We start from the raw sequence: 23,092 nt of genomic DNA on the forward strand, positions 1-23,092 counted from the left end.
GAGATGGGATCCAGGCTTTGTTTTTTACCATCCTGTTGGATGGCAGTGATTCTGTCTGAGGAAAAGCATGTGCTAAACTTGCTGTGCACTGCTGGAGGAGGGAAGAATGCATACAAGGAACACAGTTCTACCCACAGCAGGTAAGGAACAGTGCCAGCATCGTACTATCAGTTGCAGATGATGGGTGGTGGGCAAAATTCCTACCACTTTCTAGATTAGTAAAACACCTCCTCTGGGATCAACAGCAGACTGATAGAAAACACAGCCCACAGAAGCAGTCACTGCCAGATGGTGTGTTTTGAACTACTATTAATCTAGACAACCTTTTGCGATGTTCAAAGAGTTTGTCCAGGAATATAAAAGCTCCTCAAAATGCCTGGATGGAAGGAGCAGTCTCGGCAGCATCCGCGTCTCTCTTTGTCTTCCCCACCGAGCATCTCCCGGCAGAACAAACCCAGGAGGAGAAGGCGCCTCGGGGGCAGAGGCAGCGGGGCTGCCCGGCCGCCGGGGAGGCGGGTGCCGAGCACGGAGCCCCGGAATACCAGACCCCCGGGGCGTTGCTCCTGCGGGAACGTCGGGAGCAGGGGGAGCCGGGGCGGGGCCGGCCGGGCGGGGCAGCCCGCACCCCCCGCCTTCCCCGGCGCCTCCCCCGGCCCACAGCCCGGCGCCCGCCCGGTCCGGAGCGCGGCCATGGGCTCCCGGCTGAGCCGGCAGAGCAGCCTGGAGGAGGAGAGTGGCGAGGAGCCCTGCCTCGGCAGGCTGGAGAGCGGCCGGGGAGACTTCCACCTCTCCTCCCTGCTCCTGCACCCGCAGAAGCTGCCCGGGGTGCTGCGGAAAGCCTCGCCTGCGCCCTATGTGCGGCGGGTGGGGTGGCTGCGGGAGATCCAGGCCACCATCCGGGAGCACAAGCGGGAGCACGCCGTGCACATCCTCCGGCTGCTTAGGAAGGTACCTGCTGCGGGGATGCGGGCCCGGGGCAACGGGGCGGACCGGGCCGGGGCGGGGCGGGGCAGGGCAGGGCAGGGCAGGGCAGGGCAGGGCAGGGACAAAGGGCCGTGCGGGGCCGGGGGCTGCAGCCCTCGCCCGGCGCCCTGGCGCAGGGAGCCGCGGTGTAGGGGGTTGCAGTCCTCTTTGGCGGGGCTCTTTGTGCTGCCTTTCTCCGCTCCGTGCCCCGGTCCTTTCCCCGCTCGGTCCCCACCACGCCAGGCGACATCAGCCACCTCCCCGACGCCCAGCCTGGGCGAGGGGCACCTGGCTCGACTGCCGGGGGCAGAGAGAGGGGCTGGGAGGGTGCTGTGAGGAGGGCTGTGCTGCACGCAGGAAAAGGGGGGTCCGAGCGTGGGCTGTGCTCATCCACACCCCTTCATGCCAGTCCCTGGGTGTGCTCAGGATTGATGCCCCCCAGAAAAAAGCCACTGCCACCCCACTGCCACCCCACTGCCACCACATGCCACCATTATGCCCACTCAGCCAGACTGGCTGAGATACGTCTGGGAAAACCCAGAATGGTTTTGGAGGGCACCTCTGGGACAATCGAGGTTGAGAGGAGAGGGTAAAGGGGTCAGTGTATCAGTGGGAGCATGTTTCTGTCTGCCGCCATTCAGGAACAGAAAAGCCAGTGTGCAGACAGTGCGGTGCCAAACTGATGCTGAGGACAGAGCCCTGCTGCTGGAACAGAGCCATCTCCTCCATCGCTCACTGCTACCATCACTTTCCAGCCAAACTCAGCTGCCCCAAACTGCAGGCAACTCTGTGATTGGTAGCACAAGGGACAAAATCCACCTCTGATGTGGACATAAAGCACCACCAGTTTGTAGCTTATCATGTTGCTTCATTAGATAACAATCTACTTCATCTTGGGAACATACATTATTTCTTGCCTTAGTAGCAAGTAACCTTTGGGTGTGAGTACAGTGGAGCAGGGACTGGCTCACTGGATGCTTGTTCACCCGCACTACCAGCTGCAGGGAGCTGCATGAACAGCCCTGTCTGCTCTGCATGTCCAGGGTTTTACAACACATTCGAATGATGCCTTAGGTTTTAACTTTTATATTTTTCAAATCCTGTACTGCTTGGTGTGTAGCTCTGTGGTCTCTTGTGGCCTGTTAGCTGCTGTTCTCTCATGCTGGTTAGCCTTTCCAAGCTTGCTCTCCAAGGACACACATATTATCCTAGGCCCAAAATCTGTAAACTAACACCTGAAGAGGAGCATAAACCTGGGGTAGTTACATCATTAACTGGGGTTGTAATTGGAGAATTGATCCTGATATGCAAATGGACCAAACTTATAAAAGTGTGAAGAACTAGTGACTCGGGTCCATCTTGGGAGTAGCCTCTGGACTCCCCAGGGTGTACATTTGAAGGCCCTTCAAATAAATACCTACCTTTATTCCCTTACTCTTGTCTAGCCTCTGTTTTTAAGTGGCCACTTCAGGTGTCACGAGAGTGGTGGTCACTGCCCTGGATTACCAGCAAGTTGCACACTCACAAGTAAGAATTTATAGGACCAAAAATTACATCTCTGCTTTTCCTGTCCACTACTTTAGCATTCACTTGAAGATTGTTACCAGCACCACACTCTTCTTGCCACATGTGTAGACAGATAAACTCAAAGCAGAGAACCTCTATGTGTGCACCAGTATGGCAGAAAAGGGTTGAATAAGATTTCAAAGGCAGTTTTGGAGAGGTGCTAATTGCAAGAAGCTTGTGAAGAAAGAGAGGGAACCACTCACTTCATGGACTTGGTGATGTAACATGAACAGACTTTACTAGGGTGTGCCAGAGGCCAGAATTACAGAATGTCATTTTCTATAGTGCTCAGCACCTCTCCTGGAGACAGAAGCACTGAAACCCTCCACAGACCCTGGAGATCTCCAGAAGGTCCATCTGTGAACAGACAGGGTTTGAGTACTAAGTCACAGGGCCATATGGAATGGAGGGTCACTTCTAAGCTGCTTTCAGGATCAGTTAAACACTTGGCTTCCCCACATCTGCGCTTGAGAATTACCATGTCCTGAACGTTCACATTTTGCCTGCTGCCTTTCCAGTTCCCCATGTTACTCCTGGTCCCCATCTCTGCCTGTCCATGTTGAAACAGTGACTGTCTATCCATCTGCTCACAACAGAACAGTGGGACATGCATCCTGTAATCACAACATCTTCTGCCAAGCAAGATGGGAACCCATCCAGCAACACCCAAAAGCCTCTGGTTCACTGAGTGTTCAGAGGTTTCAGAGACAGAGGGTTACACCACTAAGTACCACATCCCCAACTGTCACCCAGTCTGGGGTCGTACAATCACCACCAGTTCTCCTCACATGTCCAATGTCAGCTTCAGATCAGCCTTTTTTCTAATTTACAAATTTTCCTCACTCCACAACTAAATTCACTCCTTAGCTTGGTCCCCAGCATGTCCCTCCTTACCTTGGCAGTATCACACTCTTAGGAGTCACGGATTAATGTGTCCCAGTGAGGGTCTGTTTGTTACCTGTAAAAAGACAGATACCTTGTTCACTCTAGTGGACAGGGAGAATATTTAACACCACACCTCGTCACTGTGCCTTGGGCCAGTGTGCAAACACCCGAGAGAAGGCAGAGAAATGGTGGGACTGCAATTGCAGCCCCCTCAGGAGAGCAGACAGCGCAGCCAGGACTGGAGGACATGGGATCCCATGTACACCTCGTGCTGCTCCCAGCACACACACTGCTTGCCCAGCCCTGCAGGTGTACCCTACTGATGTATCTGCCAGTGGTTTTTCACCTGTGGTCTGCAGACTTCAAAAGGCTGCAGACTATTCCTAGGATATTCAGAGGGTATGATAATGTAAAGCAAGCAAGCCAGGCAGAAGCAGATCCACTAACAGAGATGTGAGATCCCAGCATTTTAGAAGACTGCATGGATAACAGCTGCAAACCTCAGGTGCACACATGCTTTGTACATGAACACTTGGACATGAGCCCTAGAAATGCCCACCAGCAGAAGCCAGATCAGCTTTCCTGCTGATCTAGGTGGGCATCACTCAGCTGAAGCCCAGGGAGACAGTAGACTTACACCAGCAAAAAGTCTGGTGTAATCTGTTTTCCCTGTGCTGAGACAATGGCAAAGTGTCATTTTTAAGACAACAACACTAAGCCAACTGAACTGGCAAGAGTTACAATATTCTGCTGTCTGCAGCCACCCTCTAGGTGGTACAAAATTTTTCAAGAAATGAGAGGGAGGGAGGGACATAGGGAAATAAGTAAGATGAACTGGAAAATGCCTCTGGGCTAAGAATTTATGGAATATCAATGTGAAGTGAATATTTACAGCTATATTACTTACAGAACCCTCGCAGGCAGGATTTATAATGGGAATGCAGATTCATCTTAATGGTATAGCTCCAACTGGGGGAGTTTAATTACTGCTCTGACATCTACTGCTGCATGCCCAGCCATGGCATCCTCACAGCAGCCTTCTTCATCTGTGCACATTACAGTTGACGTAGGAGGCACCATTTCCCTGAAGCCTTATGGTTAAGGGAGACACTGGCATGATGCCTTGGTAGGCTCCTGGCCCATATCCAGCTGTGGCTGTCTGTCCTTCAGGACTGATCCACTGCTTGGGTTCCGTGGTTACTTATGGGTGTCATTTGTGTACCCAGAGTGATGGGGCTGTAAAGTATTTAATTTATTCTCCCTTTCTGTCTCTGTAGCCAGGGTCTCTTTGGGATTGTGCTTTCTGCTCAGTCCAGCTTATCCAGAGCAGGATACAGCACTGGCTTTGATTGGTGCTTAGAGTTAAGATCCCAAACCTCTGCCAGCTACGGCTCTATCCCTGTTGGTGATGTATGTGCATACATCCAGCTTTTTTTCCCCCTGTCACTCCACTTTTTTTTTTTAGCTCTCAGTCACTGGGTGGTGCCTAAAGCACACGCTCAGTAGAGCAGTGTGAACATATGGGGCACCCATTTGCTTATTCATTTCTCCTGTCAGCCGCATACAGAATGGGGAAAAGACTTGTTTCCTCCCTCAGCTGAGCCCTCCTTATTGACTGAATCAAACCCAGCACTATCCCTACTAGGGAGTTTTTCTGTTCTACATTTCTACTCTTAGGGTATTTTTTTTTGCCCATGTGGTACTTTCATGTGAATATGTGATCTCTCTTTCCCACATTTTTTTTATTTTGTTTGTTTTCCACAGCTCTGTGGTACCTCCTGATTGTAATAACTGTGTCAATATATTAGCTCTTTGCTTTCCTCTTACCAAGAAACAGCTTAGTTCTTTGCAGTATCATTCATCTGGCCCTGGGGAGGCTTTTTGTTCCCAAAGATGCTGAGGTCTCCTCCAAAGGTGCCCCATCCCCTGGTCCACACGGATAAATTGCATGGACCACAGATGTTCCCCTAATGTTCCCGTGGAAGACAGGAAGAGGAGTTCCTCTGACTGTGGTGTAAAGCCACCTCTAAATTTACCATTACGCCCCATACTGCCAGTGCTTAGTGCTTACTGAGAAATTCACAGCACAGCTAAACTCATGCAGATGGACAGGACTTCTGCTCAGCCAGCCACCACCAGGGTGTATGGCAGCATCTAAATACCTGAGAAAGGTCTGATTCTTCCAGAAAAGCTGAGATTGGAGAAGCAGCTTTAGAGCCAGCCTTTCTGCTTGGCTTCTTCAGCAGATTCACACATAGAGGCTGACAAAACTGTGTTTCTCTGAAGTTAATTCTCTCCAGGCTCCAGCCAGCCTGGAAATGATAATGATAGAATTATCACCTTCCTGTGGTAGGTGGAAATAAGGTGGTCAGCCCAAGGCTGACTAGCTCAAATTAACACCGCATCTCATTCAGCTCTCTGGCTGCCTGCACCCCCCAGCACAGTAATGCTGGGTCAGACACAGCTGCTTCACCTCTGCTGGATAATTTCCTGTACTGGGCATCCAGCTGGCATCTCATCAGATTTACTTTCTGGTTTCAGAACATCCCATGGATACAGCTCTGAGGAAGCCTGTGTATCTGACTGTCCATTTTTGTTGTAGGACCTAGGACTGGAAGGAACATTTCTCAATGAAGTGCTCTACAAAAATGCAACTTTCCTCAACTTGGTGGATCCCATCTCCCATGACCTGCTGATGAGCCTTGCTAGAGATCTGCAGTGTCCCAAAAAGGTGAATTCTCCCTCAATTCAGTGAACACTTTGTGGCACAGCACTGATGCAGAGAGCCCTACTGGGGCAGCTGGTGCTGAGTGGTGCCCTGCAATCAATCCTCCAGAGCCAGGCAGTGTGTGCCCTGGGAGTGGCAGCATATGGGTTGGGGGGCATATTTCTGTAAAAATCAGTTAAAACTATCTCAGAACATGAATGCAGCTGAAGGAGGGGGTGGTTATGTGCACAGAAATTAGGAAATGACTTTTTGTGCCCATAGTAAACTCAGTGACAGGGCAGAGAGCCATAATCACTGGTATCAGAGGGGTTCAAAGCAACTAGAGCTCATGGGAGGCTCTTGGAGATCTCTGCAGGAAAACCACTTCTCTCCTCCTGGGCCCTTTGCCATATGTAACTACCCCAACCCAGCATTTTTTCCCCCCATAAACTCTCAGATTTCCCCAGATGGATGGTGCTGTAGGAATATATTGCCATTTGGGGTTCAAGAAGTAAATGTGTTACATGCACAGGATCCCTGCATGCTTCAACACTTTCCTTCAGAGGATGAGGAGAGCAGAGACAGAAAGGCACGGCTGAGGACAGACAAACATCACAGATGTCCCAGTCCCACTGCAACACCAGCATCTATTTCTGTTACCCTTTGCCACCACAGGCACTTGGATTTGCAATGTATCCCTTTGCTCATGAGGCTTGGCAAGTGTCATGTTTGCTTTACAAGGAGAGGAATAGAGTGAATTGCTTTATTCAAAGAGAGATATTAAGTACACACAGCTCAGAGCAAGCAGCAGTGCCCCAGAGAATACAGCGAATGCCTGGTGTAGATTAGTGGCATTTCTAACCTTGTTCTGCCCTCTCCTGAGGCTCACTGATAACAATTAACCAGTCATGTCTCAATAGACAAACTACATTTAGCCAAAGTTTAATCATTATTATTGGGCTGCAGCGCAGCCTGAAAAAAAAAATCTTTCCAAGTGTAATATCTGTGTAATTCATATAAGGAAGGGGTGGGTTGTAGCAGTAGTATCTCTTTAACCACACTTCACTTGACCTCATCTCCAGCTGTGCTACCAGATCATCTCCAAGCCTGTGCTGTGCAGTCCCCCTCAGGGCAGGCAGCAGGAGGGGATCTTATCCTAATCCAGTACCCATGTGTTTGGCAGATAACACACTGCCATTTTTATACACCTGCTTATACCCCCACTCTAGTTTCATGCCTTATGGATGCACTGACACACATACCATTACATAAGAAATTATTTTCCCCATTCCTAAGGAAGATGTTGAGCACCTGAGCTGCCCTTCCAAGACAACAGAAGTTTAGTTAAGTGGCTGTAGAATTCAGTACCTACAGCACATGCACCCTTCCCAGAACAATGCCAGACCACGTCCCCTCTCCGACCCTGGCTGAGCATCTGGTGGGTGTAACTGCATTACAGGCAAGCAGGCTGAGTGCAATTCCCAGTCTGTCAGTGGAAATTAAATCAGTGAGGACACAGGAAAGAACAGGAGGGTAACTCTCAGCTGTGAGCCAACAATTGCTCGCAGAGCTTTGTGCCAGCTGCTGTACTGGAGCCTGGTGTGCACGTGCACCCACTTGGAGAGGTTTGCTGTGGTAGGTGACAGCAGAGTGCCAGCTGCAGCTCTGCCAGCACAGGAGTAGTCTAGAACAAGGCACCTAAGCTAAAGGCATGGGCCAGTCCCTGTGGGGTACCTAGGGAAGCTGGGATGGGGATCAGGGAATGCTCAGCTGAGCATAAGGCTGGGATCCCCCTCCCCTTGGCACAGGAGAACTGCCACATGCTGGCAGTGCATCCCTGGAGAGTTCAGCTGATTCAGGGACTGCTGAGGAAAGTCACAGTGCAGCTGTTGGCCCCCAGTGCAGCGCTCAACTACTCGCAGTAAGGAATAAATCAGTGCATTCCCTGACAGCTTTACTGGGTGTTTACCTATCAATTCCCTAAATGCACATGTTGCACCATGGCTGGACGTCTGAGGGATGGGAATGCAAGTGTCTGTCAGCAATTGGAAAATACAATAGACAAGGCAGAAGTCCCAGCCTTCAGCAGCTGCCATTTGCCATTCTGTTTCACCAGAGGAAGAGGTTCTGTTCCAAGTCATGGCACTAAAGAACAAAAAATAACCCAGGAAGGCAGCAACCATCTGGGTGCCTTCTTTTCCTGATGAGTTACTGCAGGGGCAGGAGGGAACTGCTGGCATTGGAAGCTCCCAAACTCAAACCTCCGGGAGCAGAGTGAACTACAAGGAAGTAAGATGGGCTATGGGGAAGTAGCCAAAGTTGCCTGTCATGACACCTCCCAACTAGAGCATAGGAGGTCGTGGAAGCACCTCAGGGATGGCGCAAGGGTGCCAATTACTGACCTTTCCACATGAGGGTAGCAGATAGTCGGTCCAGAGACAGAGTTTGGGGAAGCATGGCAACAAGGTAATTACTAGAAATCTAGTACTGTCCTGTAACACAAGGAGTTGGCAGCGTAGGGATCCCTGCAACAGAGCATTGTCAGCCACCCTGCTGCAGCCCTGGAAAATGAACCCCTCTTCTGAGTTTCACTTGCTCCTGGCTGGGATGTGAAATTGTAGCCCCACTCTGGGCAGGAACATGCTGGCTGGGCTGGGGTTCTTCCTGGTAGTACAGAACTCCAACTGCTCCTCCTCCACCCCAGGAGGAGTTGGCATGTGGCAGAGGCATCTCGGGCCTTCTCACCATTCCTCTTTCATTCTCTCTTCATCTCCTCCCTTATATACGTGCCCCTGTTCCACTATCATCTTCATTCCTTTCCCATCTTCCTCTGCCCTCCTCCTTTTCTCATGTTCTGCTATTGTGCAGGCAGAGTCTAAGCTGTCCCTTTGCTTTCAGGAATATGACCCCTGGAAATCCTCAGACAGGATCTGCAGGCAGCTGATTTACCACCTAACCCCGCACTCGAAATGGCACCGGCACGGGATGCCCCGCAGGAAGTCCCAAGTGTGGTAAGAACCTGGCAGGGCCCGTGTGGATGGGCACAGAGAGGGATCTGCCTGGGCAAACGGTGCTGCAACCAAGCACCATCCCAGTCTGCCACCACTACCCTCCTCAGAGAGAGGCAGAACTGAAAACAGTGCACAGCAGCTGCTGTTCAACTTCTCCCAAAACCCCAGCAGGGTCAGCCCCAACACCTCTCTCTTTGATCTGTTTTGCCATTTGCTCCTTTCTGTGTGGTGTTACAGTTCCTCACCCTCTCCAAAGCGCACTGAAATCAATCCCCCCGAGTGCACAGCACAGACAACCCTCCTGCAGGGCTTGCAGGGTGTTTGGCCCTGGGAGCATGGCCAGGGCTGGAAGCCTGCAAAAACACCCACGTGCCAAACTGAGCCGTTCCTGGCTCTGCATCACACCCTGTCCTTGTTTAAAGCTTCCCTGACAGTGGGAAAAGTGTCCCATTACGAGGCACTACCACCAGCTGATCACCCGATTCAGCAGGAACCACTCTGGGGTGGCTGGCAGAGAGGTAACCATCCTTCTTACCTCCCACTTCTCTGCCACCACCTGGAGAGGGCTCTGGGATGGTGCAGATGCACAGAGAACCCAGCTCAGACCATGCTGGCCACTGACAGCTACTGGATGGCAGCTGCTTTTCACTACTAGAAGCATATTCAGACATCCACACTTGTTCCCTCCTTGACACTTGCTGCCTTTTCTGTCCAGATAAAGAGCAATCCCCACTTCTTTTAAATCCACCCCTTCTCTCCTCCTTTTCTTGGAGCAAACCGTGTTCCTTTGACACAGATCACCACTGCTGAAGAAAAGACAGAGAAGTGACTAAGAAAAGAGCTCATGTCAGCCCCATTAGCTTCACAGGAATAAATGCAGGATTGGATATAAAGAAATGCAAAATCAGCAGCACTCTGAGAAAGGCCTTGGGCTTTTCTGATGCTTTTGGTCTTTGATGTGTGTGCCAGCAACTTAAAATTCCCCATGGGAATTGACATTTCCATCATACCTTTCATTCTGACTCAGAGGCAGGTTCCCAGTTCATCTTAAGGAATAAAATCCCTAATACCGTGATTTCCAGGCCATCTGCCTCTTGTACCCTTAGCCCCACTTTGCCACCGACCATAAGCACCCCAAATGCTGTCACCCCCAACACCCCACAGGGCAGGACTGTTTGTGCTGCTTTGCAGGTAGCAACCACAGCACCGAACAAGACAGGTTTCAGAGCTGAGCGACTCCTTTTCCAGACCCACTCAATGACATTTTCCCTATAGGATCCTGCAGAATACTGGAGATGCAGGATGTAGATGACAGTTCTGACCTCATTCCTGTCCCCTCCCAAGATAAGCTTAAAGATAAGAAGTTCAGGACTCCATATCCCTGCTTGCAGATAGAGCAAACCTCTTCTGCAGCTGGACTTCAGGATGGACAGTCAAACTGGAAGTGTTCCCTGTGATTGCACAGCCTGGGGACAGCAGAGGACTGCAAACTGCTGCAAACTCATCACTTAGTAACAACAGAGAGGAGGTTTATGGCCAGAGGAAGAGCTCTGGGTCCAATGAGCACCCCACACAGAGGGGCCAGGCCCCAAGTATTGGCCAGGTACAGAACATCTGTGAGCACAGGCAGGGAGAGGGCAACAAGGCAATGTGCAATGGAGGGAAATACAGGTCTAAAACGGGCAGCCCTGCCTGGCAACCACACCCAGTTACAATGTGTTACATAAGGCACAAATTAATTTTGATTAAATATTTAACAGCAGAGCTTCCTCTTCTAAGTGTGGGGATGAAATGGTTTGCAGTTTGCAGCAAAAGACGCCTGCAGAGTTGGCATCTGAGGCTGCTGCAAGAAAATGGGTGTTGTCAGTAGCAGGAAGGCAAGAAATAGCTGCTTCATTTGGAGATATCAAGGCCCAAGTTTGTTTGGGCAGGCTGTTTTTACATGATCCAAGTTCTCTACTTCCCTCTGTCTGCTAGTGGGAGTATTTTACTATATGTCTCAAACCCTGGGCCCTTGGCTTGCATCCTGCCTGCTATTGAGGCCCTGTAAAGAGCATGGGTGTAGCAGCAATACTTTGAAGGAATTTCTAAAATCTAGTGGGGGTTAAAGACAGCAGGGAGGAATCTGCGCATGGAGACCACATTCAGGAACCAAATTCTCCTCTCACTTTTGCAGCCTCCTGGACTTTGGCATCTCTCTTTCATAGAGCTGATGTCGGACTCCCTTGTTCTCCTCTGAAATGCAGTTTCTACTTTCTGGCAGCATGTTAGATGGGTCCAGGAGATAATTAACAAGCCTAGCCATACAGAGAGAGCTTGGAGCATCTGCCAGGTTGCAATTACATTTGGGCTGTTATGGAGATGTGGTATGGGAGATGGAGAGGACCTGCAATACTGGGGTCAGATCATACACCAGGTGTTTGTCCCCCTTGCCAAACCAGTGGGTCACAGACAAACAGTAGTTACGTCCCCAGCTACTCTCAGTGGGACCCATATCCAGCAGGTACAAACCTGAGCCACGCATGAACTGGTAAAGCAAAAAGGTTAAGATACATTTCTTCAAGCACTGCTGTTTGAGTACACAGGCAGAGCCTGTACAGAAATGTGGAAGGAGAAAGCTCCTTGCAGGTCCGTGGACTCAATGCAACAGCAGCTGGAGGGAGCAGGAGAGATCCAGCCCAGGCTCTGTCTGGTTTCTGTGCTTGACTGAACTGCTGAAGGTAAAGCTGGGAGGCAGTTTTCCCTCTGCATCCATGCCTGTGGGCTCCTTAGAGTGGCTGTATGCCTTGTACAAGGAAGGGTTAGCAGTGTCCCAACTGTGCAGTCACCCAAAGAGACTATTTCGGCTGCCCAGGTGATACTCAGACAAGTTTGCCATGCTGAAAGGAAGGAGCTCAGTTCTCCTTTCCTGCAAAATCCTGTCTCAGGTTTGCAGCTAACAGCCTGCACCCCACTGGCACTGCCCTACTTGGGTTGGCTGCCTAACCAACTAGGAAGACAAGCTCTTGCAGATTTACTCTGGGGGTTTTAAAATTAAAAGCTCAAAAGCTGGAGGATAAGATTTCTGCAGCAGGGACTAGCATAACTACTGCACAATTTTCAGTCCTTCATATCCTAGAGGGAATTCTGTTTTAGCACCATTTTACAGTTGTATAGATCACTCCCACTTAACGAGCAGAATACATCCTAGAGTGTTGTATAACTGCAGCTTCGCTTTCTCATTAAATTGATGTTTAGTGTGTAAAGAGTAATGGATTAAGAAATGCTCCTTTATACAGACACAGACCTTTTAGGCTATCAGTGCTACTTCTCTGGCATTTTGACAGATGCAGAACTTTTAGATATTATTAATTCTTGTTTTCAGGGGCCTCCTGCCACGCTGAATTCAAGAAAACTGTCACTATCTGTTGCCAGAACAGGGTGGGACCCAGAGGGTGTATTATTTTTTGAGAGCCAGACACACTGGGCTGCAGTTCAGAGTGGAGAGGGGGAAGGGTATCAGGTGAAGACAGCCTTTGTCTGGAGAGCTGGATCACAGTCTGGTACTGTGATCAGGAAGCTGTGGATTGCAACTGAACTGTCTTGGCAAGGCCGTGTCAGGGAACCTTAATGTATCTTCCACTTGCATCATCCCCAGAGCCGGCAATTTCAGTGTAACTACTTCCTTTCCTGTGTGCAAAGGATCAAACCTGAATCCACAAAGCAGGCAGGCAGTAAACACAGCTTTAAATTGTGACAACCCCCAGATTTTTCACACAGTGGCTGGTTCTGGAAGAGCAAAGGTAGTTGTGTGTATGGAATTAACTCCCAAACCACATGCATATGGCCTTTCCTTTTCACAAATCTCACCACAGCTTTGCTTTGCTCATCTGAGTGAATTTCATCATGGCTAATCCAAAGTGGGTGGAGAGCAGAGTATCCCTTGTGGGCTTATTGCTCCCTTTCTGTTATTGATGTGCATTGGCCAGACATTGCGGCATTAGGTGCACTTTTAAAATGCAGTGAAAGCACTTGTGTCTAGAGGACTTCAAGGAAACAGCTCTAAAGGGCTTCAGATCTTTTTTTTTTTCCTTGAAAACATCACTCAGGGCTGTGGCTGACAGTTCTGGCAGATGAGATCCCAGCCTTCACATGGCATGAGGTGAATATTAATTACAGCTTCATGTCACCCTTATGCAACAGGGTAAATAGGCACCATCATTCCTGCTTTAGTGAGAGGAAGCCAAGTCAGTTAACTAAAGCCACATGGTAATAGTCACATGAGAGTACAGGAACTGCCCCACACAATGTTTCCAAGAAGCTGGTGCTCACAGAGATGTCAGATGGACAGACATGAGCTGGTGGATGAGTTGTGGACAGATACAGGAATTGTATCCTCATCTTACAGTGCAGAGCATCCCAAACACTACCCTGAGGAGGGTTCCCAGCAGCATCAAGAGGCCCATACATTGGGAAAGGCTGTCAGAAGCGGCAGAAAGGGTCACCCAGCAGCTTGACACTGCCCTGTCAGAGTCAGGATTAAAAAGGCCAGGGCTGTCAGGCAGAAGTAGGACACTTGGATGGAGAGACAATGAGCGAAATAACTGAGGCTGGGTGGCAGGTGGTAGTTAAAAGCAATCAGCAGAGACCTTGTACCTTTGTGACTCTTACTCATTTGAAGGTCTGACAAGGACATAGGTCAATACATGATATTTACAGTAAGGAAGCAGCATTATTCCCTGCTTTGCTAAGATAGGCCTAAATAATGAAGGGAAACAACCGAAGGCCTTGGACAGATCAAGTGGCAGGAGGAGGAAGGCCAAGGGTTCACAGCTCTCTTGAACACACCTTCAAGGACAAAATGAAGATGACAGCAGAGGCAGGAGGAGAGAGGCATTCAGCTGCATCAACACTACAGATTTGCATGTCCCACCCCAGCTGCAGAGGGAGTAGGATAGGAGAAAGGCTACCTTTGCCTTGTCTCCACAGCTGGTCAAAAGAGCTTGGGCACAAGGATGGAGATATGACCAAGGGACTTCTCATGGAAGTGATCTATTTGTGCACTGCCTCCATCTTCGCAGCCGGGCCAGCCCCAGCCTCAGATCAGCTGGGGTTGGGTTAGTCCAGGTCAGTACTTTTGAGGCTTGTCTTTCCATTTTCATGTTGCATTAGAGGCAGCTAAAGTCAGCCCTGCACAGCAGCACCCTGTGCCACTGGGAAGTGAAGCAAGCAGATTATGCTAAGTAGGCAATTTAAAAGCTCAGAATCCATCCCCTAAATCACTGCTCAAAGCAGGGAAGCCATCCAGACATGCCTGAGGTTCTGTGCAAGAAAGAGCAGCTGAAAGATACCTGACTCATGGCTAATTAGCCACTACTGGCAGTGCCTGTTAATGACAGAGGGGATATGCAGTAATGGGAATTTCTGGCATCAAGTTTTATATTTGGAGACAAATTTAATATAAAAATAAAAGACAGAGGGGTAGAAAGCTGGTAATTCTCCAGAGAAATAGGCATGGAGTGGTGAGCACCCCTCATTAGCAAAATTCTCTCTCACTCTTACTGTCTCCTCCCAGCCTCTCTCCATAGCATGGAGATGAGGAAATGAGTTGGGACTCCAGGAAATATTCTTGGGCTGAACGAGCTCCTCCAAACCCCACAAAACTAACAAGAGGTCAGACACCACTGTGACTGCTACAAGTCCCAACAGGGCAACAGTCAGGAGCCATTACACCCCTTCCTTCCAGCCACCAAAGAATTTAGCTGATGAGCAAGAAATAGATGGGATCCAGTGCTAATAAAAAAAAAAAAAAAAGTGCTGAGCCTGCAACTTCATGGACTTGAAGAAGGACCTGGAAGATGGCCTAAGGGTTAGTTCTCTTGGGACAGGTCCTGGAGACAAACAACTAGCAATTAATTTCAGGTCTCCTAGTTGTTCCATCCCAAGACAGCTCTGAATTTGCTTGTGCTAGCTGAGTTCCCAGGAGGCAGGAACAGTGGCTGAGGGTTAATGGAAAGAGGAAGATTTTTATCCCAAAATAAAGCCTGGGGAGGCACAAGATGGTTTCACCTCTTTCCTAGCCTGCATATCTCACTGAGAGGGTTTTGATTCCAGACACCCACAGGTCCTTCAGGCCCCTGCTCTGTCTGGACTGATCCAGGGTGGATCTTCCACAGCCAGGCTCAAAGTGCAGTCTAGAGACTGCTGGTAATGCCTGCTGAAGAGTAGAGCTGGCACCCAGGGAAGGGATAATTGGCAGCGAGGGTGAAAGGAAGACTGCCTGCTTGTCCATGGGAGAAAGGCCAGACCCCAAGAAGTCAGTTGGGAACAATGCAAAGTAAAACCTTTCACATGACAAACAGGGAGATGCACCTCAAAGAGCTCCCATCTCTCAGCAGGGCTGGACAACAGTTGCAAGCAGAGTGCTGATCCCTTATAAACAGGACTCTGGGCCAGCACCATTCCTCACAGGATGCTGCATCCCCAGGCAGGCAGTAGGGGACGGGCTGCTGATTGCCCTCTTTTCTTGCTCAAAGTTTCCAAGAATTTCTCACTTGCAGCCATTTCTCCAGCATCTGAGGGAGCGGGGCATTGTTTCCTCTCCAAGTTTGCTACAGATAATACAAACACAGTCTGCTGCCCTGCATCCAGGGTCCAGATCCCTGTTAGATGCAAATCCTCTCAATTACAAATGTGCCCTGAGCACCAGTTGCAGAAGCATTAGGTTAATCCAGGGGGGGGGGCGGCAGTCCCCGGTGCTCTGCAGCCTCTGTCCACAAGTCCCACGGGCATCAAGAGCCATGTTGCTAAGTAGCTGTTTTGTCTCACACAGAGGAAAAAAAAGACTTCTGCAGCTGAAGCAATCTTAAAGCCTATTTCACGTGCAGAAATTAGGGGATAATAGATGACCCATTTCCCTGGAAATAAACCTAGTATTTTCTCAGCTGCTGCACAAGGGACTGAGAGCTTGGTGCCCTGTGTATCATGCCCCTCTCCCCCCAAGAAATAGAGCTTAACAGAGCTCAAAAAAATACCTAGTGTCAGATAATTCAGAGTAAAGCATCTACCCACATCTCCCTGACCCCTTTTTGACAGCAGACACATTCACCTCTAAAGCAATATAAAAAGAGTGGGCAGCTTTTCTATGCCCTGCCCTAGATGGGATTTAGCTGTGCCTCTTGGAGCTGCACAGAGAGGCGAGGAGGAGGCTGCCAGGGTTCACAGCATGCGTGGGGTGTTGTATCTCATGCTTCAGCACTTACCAGAGAGCTGAGGGCCTGGCTGCAGCATAGGGCTGTGTCCACCAGGATGAGGCTCCTACAGACACATCCCTACAAGAGGCATTTTTATAGGCAAGGGAACAACTTAAACCCGGGAGGAGCCCACAGTCCTGAGACAGGAGGCCCAGAGTCGCCCTGGCAGGTACAGCAATGAGGGCAAAAGGAAGCAGCAAAAAACACAGGAAAGGAAAGAAAAACAAGCCAGCAGAGAAGGGAGGGCGGGCTCTGGCACAGGACAGGAGGGTTTAAGCACATTCAGCCAGGAGCAGTCCAGTCTGGAGAATCATGGAAAATTATGGTAAGATAATTTGTCTGCTTGATTAAAGCCTCCTTGGGGTATTGGCTCGTTGCTGAGGAGAGCAGCAGAAGGTACCTGCTCTGGTGAGAGCACGATCCGTGACTTATTACTGCAGTCTCCACGCAGCAGTCACAGGAGGGGAGGCTTAACGGGCAGGGACAGACGAGCACATTGCTTTTGTCTTTCAGACATTTCCCTTCAGTCATCACTGTCTGCACTCGGAGCCAAGTCGTTCCAAAGGGGACCCCAAGAGCCTTTCAAACTTGCCCCCTGTTAAGAAAGCTGCTGCTGCAGACGCGACAGGAAAAACGGCACCTGAATGCTGAGGGCCAGCAGCGGGAGCGGTGCCGGCTCAGACGTGCCCTCCAGTGGTCCCCACTCCAGCCTGGTTCCCATCCCCACTCCAAACTAGGCTTGTGCCCTGGAGCTTTATAAAAAGGAAGGTCTGAGGTGGCTTTGCACAGACCGAGACAGGGCTTGGGGCTGGGGAAGGTGCCCCTATGCTCATATCTCCTTTCTATGTCCCCCACCCACCCAGGATCTCCCGCAGCTTGACAGCACTGGGGAAGAGAATTTCCAGGAGCCACAGGCTGTGTTTACACAAAACAGGCACTGAAGTAGTTACAGGCTTCTTTCTATGCTTACATATCCTGTATTCCCCACGCTTCCAAGAAAGACTTATTCTAAACCCATACAGGCCAGAGCAGGCTTCTGTATCTCTTGTACCAGCCCCTTGTGGATACAGGGGACAGTTACCCTGTGCACTCAGGTTCACACTCGATTTCATTTCTGCATGTTTCACCTGACCCATATGAATGCACACCTTCACTGTGTATTGGATGCTCTGTTCTGCTAGAACAAGTACTCCAGATCAAACACCCAGATAAAATACCTAGCACGGCTAAAAGGATAACTTTCGTTGTGCTACGGGAAACCTGAGACTTTTCCAGCTTTGAGGCTGGTCCCTGATAGATTTCATACAAGATGAACCGTCTTTTGTGGTAGACTGTCCTACACCATCGCCAGTGATTGGTGACAAGCTATACCAAAAGACACGTATTGTTTTTCAAGAGAGTTGAAGAAATATAGGTCCCAGAGAGCCTGGGCGGATCTCAAGCATCCTTTGGATTAGCAGGAAAAGGGAGATTTGCCCAGTGCTACCCAGAGCACAGCATGCACAGTTCACAACTGCTGCTACAGCAGGTGAAAGAACTGTAGCAACTACACTGTTGCTACAAGCAGTGTGGTGGATTAATGCTTCACAATCCCATCTCTGGGGCCCAGATAGTGGAGAGGTATCAAGAACCATCTTCAAGGCTCTTTGGCAACCTCCCTCACGTGCTTTTAAACCAATTATAATTCACCAGTACATCAGTCTCTGCCGTTTGACAGTACAGATGAGCACTGCTCCCCTTGCCCCTCCTGTGATCCACTGAGGTTAGTGTGGGTCATCTGATGTGTAAATACTTAGTAAGTAATACATTTTACTTACAATACTTTAGGTCTGACTAGAAGTTAATTCATGCTGTTATTACTTCTCTGCCATGTCCAAATACATGCTTGCAGATACAGTTTCAGCCTTGCACAGTGAATTCCCATAGGAAATACAAGGACACACAGAAGTAGCCTAAGCAAAGTACTGCTAAACCCAGAGCAGGAATTTGTGGGCATAAGAATTGATTGGGCAGGCCATGAGATCTTTCTGCCTCATGGTTCTACAAGGAAGTGCAGCTACAGGTTTGTGCCAGTGTTGAATGTGTCCACAAAGGGCTGTTGCCTGCACTGGTGCACATTTACTCCCTTGTGTCAATACATGCTTATAGAGGATTATTAAGGGCTGAGATTTCCAGGATGCCATGAACTGCATATGTAAAGCAAAGCTACAGAAGCAGTGTCACATCCTCTGCACAGCTCCAGCAGAGCCTGGCAATTCTGAGGCTTGTAGGGACATTCTCACCTGCCATGGGAGCTCCTGCGGTGCTGCAGCCTCCTCCGAGGAAATTGCATGTCCCCATGTACCCATTGCTTTCAGGGACTGGCTGTGCCACAGGTGTGCAGGACACTACAGAGAGCCAGATAGGAAGAGTGGGGACCTTCAAAGGTTAATGCTTAACCCACCCTGATCCTCCCAAACTCAATAAGGCACTTACAAGACCCCCTGAGTACACAACTGGGGGGTCCTACAAGGGCCCCCATGTCCTTAAGGCAACATGTGCCTGAAAGAGCAGCAAGATTAACATAATTTACACTAAGGGATTTGGTTCTCCTATATTACACCAACACACATTTCGACTCAATTTTGCAATATATCCCCCAGCAGCCCCTGTAGCCCCATAGTTCCCACTTCTCACAGCACTCTTACAAACCCACAGTCCATCATTAAGCTCCACACCCCACTCCTTTTGCATACCCAGCAGCCTCACAACACAGCTTTCCTACCTCCTCCCCGTTCCCCTGGCCAGGCAGACAATAAAAGAAATTGCTAAAGCGCTCTCTTAGCACCCTTATGCCCTCCCCACCTTCTCACAGCTGCAGCAGATCCCAGATGATCTGCTGACCACAGAGACCCAAATAGGCAGCCACTGGTGCTGCTTACTGACTAAGTGCTGCTTGTGAAGACTTTTAAAGGGACATGCAGTAAATCCATTCCTGGAGTGCAGTTTGCCGATCTATTGTTTTCCTGATAAAACATCAATTTCTCAGATGTTTAACACTGCTCTCTGCAGCACAGACCTTGGCATTCACCTGGAGAGGCGGCTCACAAACACCTCCCACACAGTGTAAACCAGTGCTCTTGGAAAGTTTGCTTGCCTTGGTTATTTTTGCTTTCTATGCATGAGCGCCTGTACAGGCACATACAGACAAATCCTGTGACATCTGCTAGTGGGAGACACTTCAGCGGCCTGTGTTTCGCCAGTTCTGGCAAAGTTTATGTGTAAGTGCTGAGAATACACAGCAAAGCCCCAGGACAGTCTGCCCTGAGTTATGGTGTAAATGCTTGTTTCCCCAGTGAGCTCTATTAACCCTTTGCTTAACGTTCTAGCCCATGTTGTTAATGAGTTCTCCCTGTCCCAAGTGCTCTCTCACTTGGGTGAGATGGGTGGGAGTGCTCCCCTTAATGATTTCTCTGCCTCCCTTTCTCCACCATTAGCCTGAAGACCAGCCTGCAGAAGAAGGTGAGCCAGGACTCCATGGATTTGTCAGGGATCCCCCTGACCATGCGGGATGTCCACCGCATGGCCTACTACCTGCAGAACAACGGGGACCACCTCACCTCGGTGGACCTGAGCTTCACGGAGCTGAACGATGACATGGTGCGCCTGCTGCTGCCCTTCCTCTGGGCGCTGCCCAAGCTCACCCACCTGTCCCTCAACGGCAACCGGCTGACACGGGCAACCATGAAGGAGCTGACTGACACTATGAAGGACATGAATAAGTTCCCTTGCCTGGCCTGGGTTGACCTCGGCAACAACGTGGACGTCTCCTCCATGCCGCAGCCGCTGCTCGTGGGCCTGCGCAAGCGCCTCAGCCAGCAGACCACGCTGCCGACCATCTATGAGGCGCTTGACTGCGACTCTGAGATCGCCGGCGGGCACGAGGGCAGCCAGCCAGAGGATGAAGCAGCCGGAAGCACCCCGCCACGTGCTTTTTCTCAGCAGGGCTGTGAGAGGTGACTGAACAACAGGCCAGCGCTGGCACACTGAAGCCACCCCAAGGAGAAGTTTTGAGTACAAACATCAAGCAGAGGGCCAGCTTGACTGGCTTCCCTTGGCTCTTTTCTCTCGCCTTCCCTGACATCTCCCCCCCACCTGCTGTGAGACAAAAGCCTGTTGTCCCCCCACAGCGTGCTCCGCTCCCTCCCCTCTCTGCCAAACCCATTGCCCATGTTCCAGAGCGGAACCAGTGACTTACAGTGAACCTGGTCCCCAGGCAGGGTCTCACTGGAAGACTGGAAAAGACCTGTCGGAGTCAAGAATATCCTCCAGTAGCCATTGGGTTGAGGGAAAGGAATTGGGGGGAACCTAAAACAGAAACAGGCTTGTAGTTTACTTCCTTTCTTCCTTTTCCTATGCACCTTGGAAACCTTGGGACCTGCAGCCTTGAGTGTGAAAGGAGGTACCCCAAGAGCCTAGTGCTGTGGAGCTTAGTGGAAGGGCTCAGAGGCCAGAGCTGGAGCCCAGCAGTGTGTCTCCCTCTTGTGTCTGGCTCCTTTTGTTTTGTTTTTTTCCTATTGTGTGTTTTGTATGAACGTCTGAACAAAGGGACCTGGTCAGAGACCATTGGATCACATAGGCTGGGGCGGACACATGGCTTGGAACTGCAGCATCAGGATATTTGCTGTGTGACTGGGGTGAGAGGGAGGGGAAGGAGGTATGTGTTGGTGGGAGCATGGGGGATGGGATGAGTTGGGATGGGATGGGAGGAGGGGGGAGGAGAGGGAAGGGGAACGGTCTTGTGGATAAGTAGGATTGGTTTCAAAAACTGTGCTTTCATACTAAAATTGCAAGTTCCAAGGTACTACAATTGCAAGTTCCAAATGAAATTGAGGAAAAGCTGACAGCTCAGCACCTGACTGTGACACTAGAGGAGCAAGCAGTGAATGTACCAGAGGTGGGCACTTCCCAATCGGAAGCGCAAAGCTTTGGCTCCTTGTGGCACATTGCACACCTCATAATACAGACACAACGTGAGCAGCTGCATCGCCATTTCCAGTGCTGTCCAAAAACCAAGCCACTGATGCAGAATTTCCAGTGTTTTCCACATTGCTCATGCTCTATGTAAACATAATAAAGAGTTCTCTTGGACATGCGCGTGAAGCACTTCAGAGTCTGAGTATCTGGGCTGTTCGCAAATCTTGGAATATGGACCAGAGCCCTCATGCAGTGCCTGAGGGAGAGGATCAGGTACCATTCACATTGGTCAGTGTGGTTCATTCCTTTCAGGAAAGAGAAACATGGGTTTCATGGGAAATCATTTGTGGTAGGCTGCCATCCTTCGTGTTGCAAGGGGCTGATAGAAATAAACTGATGAGATTTAGCTGATAAGTCCTCTCAATTATCTGTCCCCACAGGAATTCAGAGTAGATGAGTTTTTGAAAGGGTTAAAAGTTAAAGAAATGAGAGATATTTAAAAAAACCCATAGAGATCCTTACCCTTCTAAATTAATGGTAACTTTGCCTTCCTCTGCTAACTGCCTCTGTGAGTCTCAGAGCAACACATACAAGCAACTCTCATATATGGAAACAACCCAAATCAACATAGAATAGATACACCTTTCATGCTTTTTACTAATTTTACAAGACATTGCAAGAAGTAAATTTGTGATATTTTTCAAGCAATCTGTTCCATTTGGACCAAGAATGTGAGGACACTGGAAGGTATTGGTGTCTCTGATCAACCACCAAAAGCCTCAAACCAGTTCCCTGAGGAAGAAAGGTGGGATTAGTCACTGTGCTAAGCATTACAACCTGACACTGCAAATGCTGGACCCAGTCCTAGCTGCACTCCAGTCACAGGTGCAGGATCTCATAACCTTCATGTTAACCTGCACAAAGGTCACCACCTGCTCTCTTCTCACAACTCATTTTTCCCTTCTCAGTGTAGTATCTTAAAGAGTCATAAAATCATTTCAGTTGGAAAAGATCTTTGAGGTCATCAAGTCCAAACATTAACCCAGCACTGCTAAGCCCACCACTAAACCATGTCCCTGAGTGCCACATCTACACCTCTTTTACATAATTCCAGGGATGGTGACTCAACCACTGCCCTGGGCATCCTGTTCAGTGCTTGACAACCCAGTCCTGCTGACCACACTATGGCATACACAAGCCAGGATGCCACTGGCCTTTTCCACTGAGCAGCTTTCCAGCTGCTCTTCCCCAAGCCTGGAGTGCTGCTTGGGGTAGTCGTTACCCAGGTGCAGAACCTGGCACATGGCCTTGTTGAACCTCACACAATTGTCCTTCACCCATCAATCCAGCCTGTCCAAACCCTTCTGCAGATTCTTCCTACCCTCCAACAGATCAACATTCCCACCCAACTTGGTGTCATCTGTGATTTTAACTGAGGATGCCCTCGATCCCCTCATCCAGATAATCAATAAAGACATTAAACAGAACTGGCCTCAATGCTGAGCCCTGGGGAACCCCACTAGTGACCAGCCCCAGCTAGCTGTAGCTCCTTTTACCACCATTCCCCAGGCTCAGCCCTCGGTTTCCTTCCCTGCAATGGAAGAGATGGTATTAATTTTTTCTTTTCCTTCCAAAATACCTTTCAGCAAAAATGAAAAGCATTTAAAATGTCAGCAAGATCTGCTTAAACTCTTACAGTCTAAGCAGAGCAGCAATCTGCTCTGTGCCAAGAAGAAAACTCGGGCACAAAGCATTTAAATGAAGGCTTGGAG

At 49.7% G+C, this 23,092-nt stretch overlaps 1 protein-coding gene across 1 annotated transcript; it reads left to right on the forward strand.

Moving 5' to 3' along the window:
• The first annotated feature begins 629 nt into the window (after positions 1-629).
• On the forward strand, positions 630-21,494 carry LRRC75B (leucine rich repeat containing 75B). The gene is made up of 4 exons (XM_042015219.1): positions 630-948; positions 6,017-6,145; positions 9,020-9,132; positions 19,841-21,494. The coding sequence occupies exons 1-4, from the start codon at positions 691-693 to the stop codon at positions 20,361-20,363; spliced, it is 1,023 nt and encodes a 340-aa protein (XP_041871153.1). The 5' UTR covers positions 630-690; the 3' UTR covers positions 20,364-21,494.
• Positions 21,495-23,092: the final 1,598 nt, after the last annotated feature.

The sequence above is a fragment of the Corvus kubaryi genome, unplaced genomic scaffold (assembly GCF_017639235.1).
Source record: "Corvus kubaryi isolate FWS band 111438036 unplaced genomic scaffold, C.kubaryi_AGA036_p1.0 split3-37173, whole genome shotgun sequence".
NCBI lineage: Eukaryota > Metazoa > Chordata > Aves > Passeriformes > Corvidae > Corvus > Corvus kubaryi.

What these genes read in the sequence shown, in the direction of transcription:
- LRRC75B (XM_042015219.1), top strand. Translation starts at nt 691, where the DNA reads ATGGGCTCCCGGCTGAGCCGGCAGAGCAGCCTGGAGGAGGAGAGTGGC. An exon ending in TCCTCCGGCTGCTTAGGAAG is followed by an intron (nt 949 to 6,016) that starts GTACCTGCTGCG and finishes TTTTTGTTGTAG; the next exon opens with GACCTAGGACTGGAAGGAAC. An exon ending in CGCAGGAAGTCCCAAGTGTG is followed by an intron (nt 9,133 to 19,840) that starts GTAAGAACCTGG and finishes CTCCACCATTAG; the next exon opens with CCTGAAGACCAGCCTGCAGA.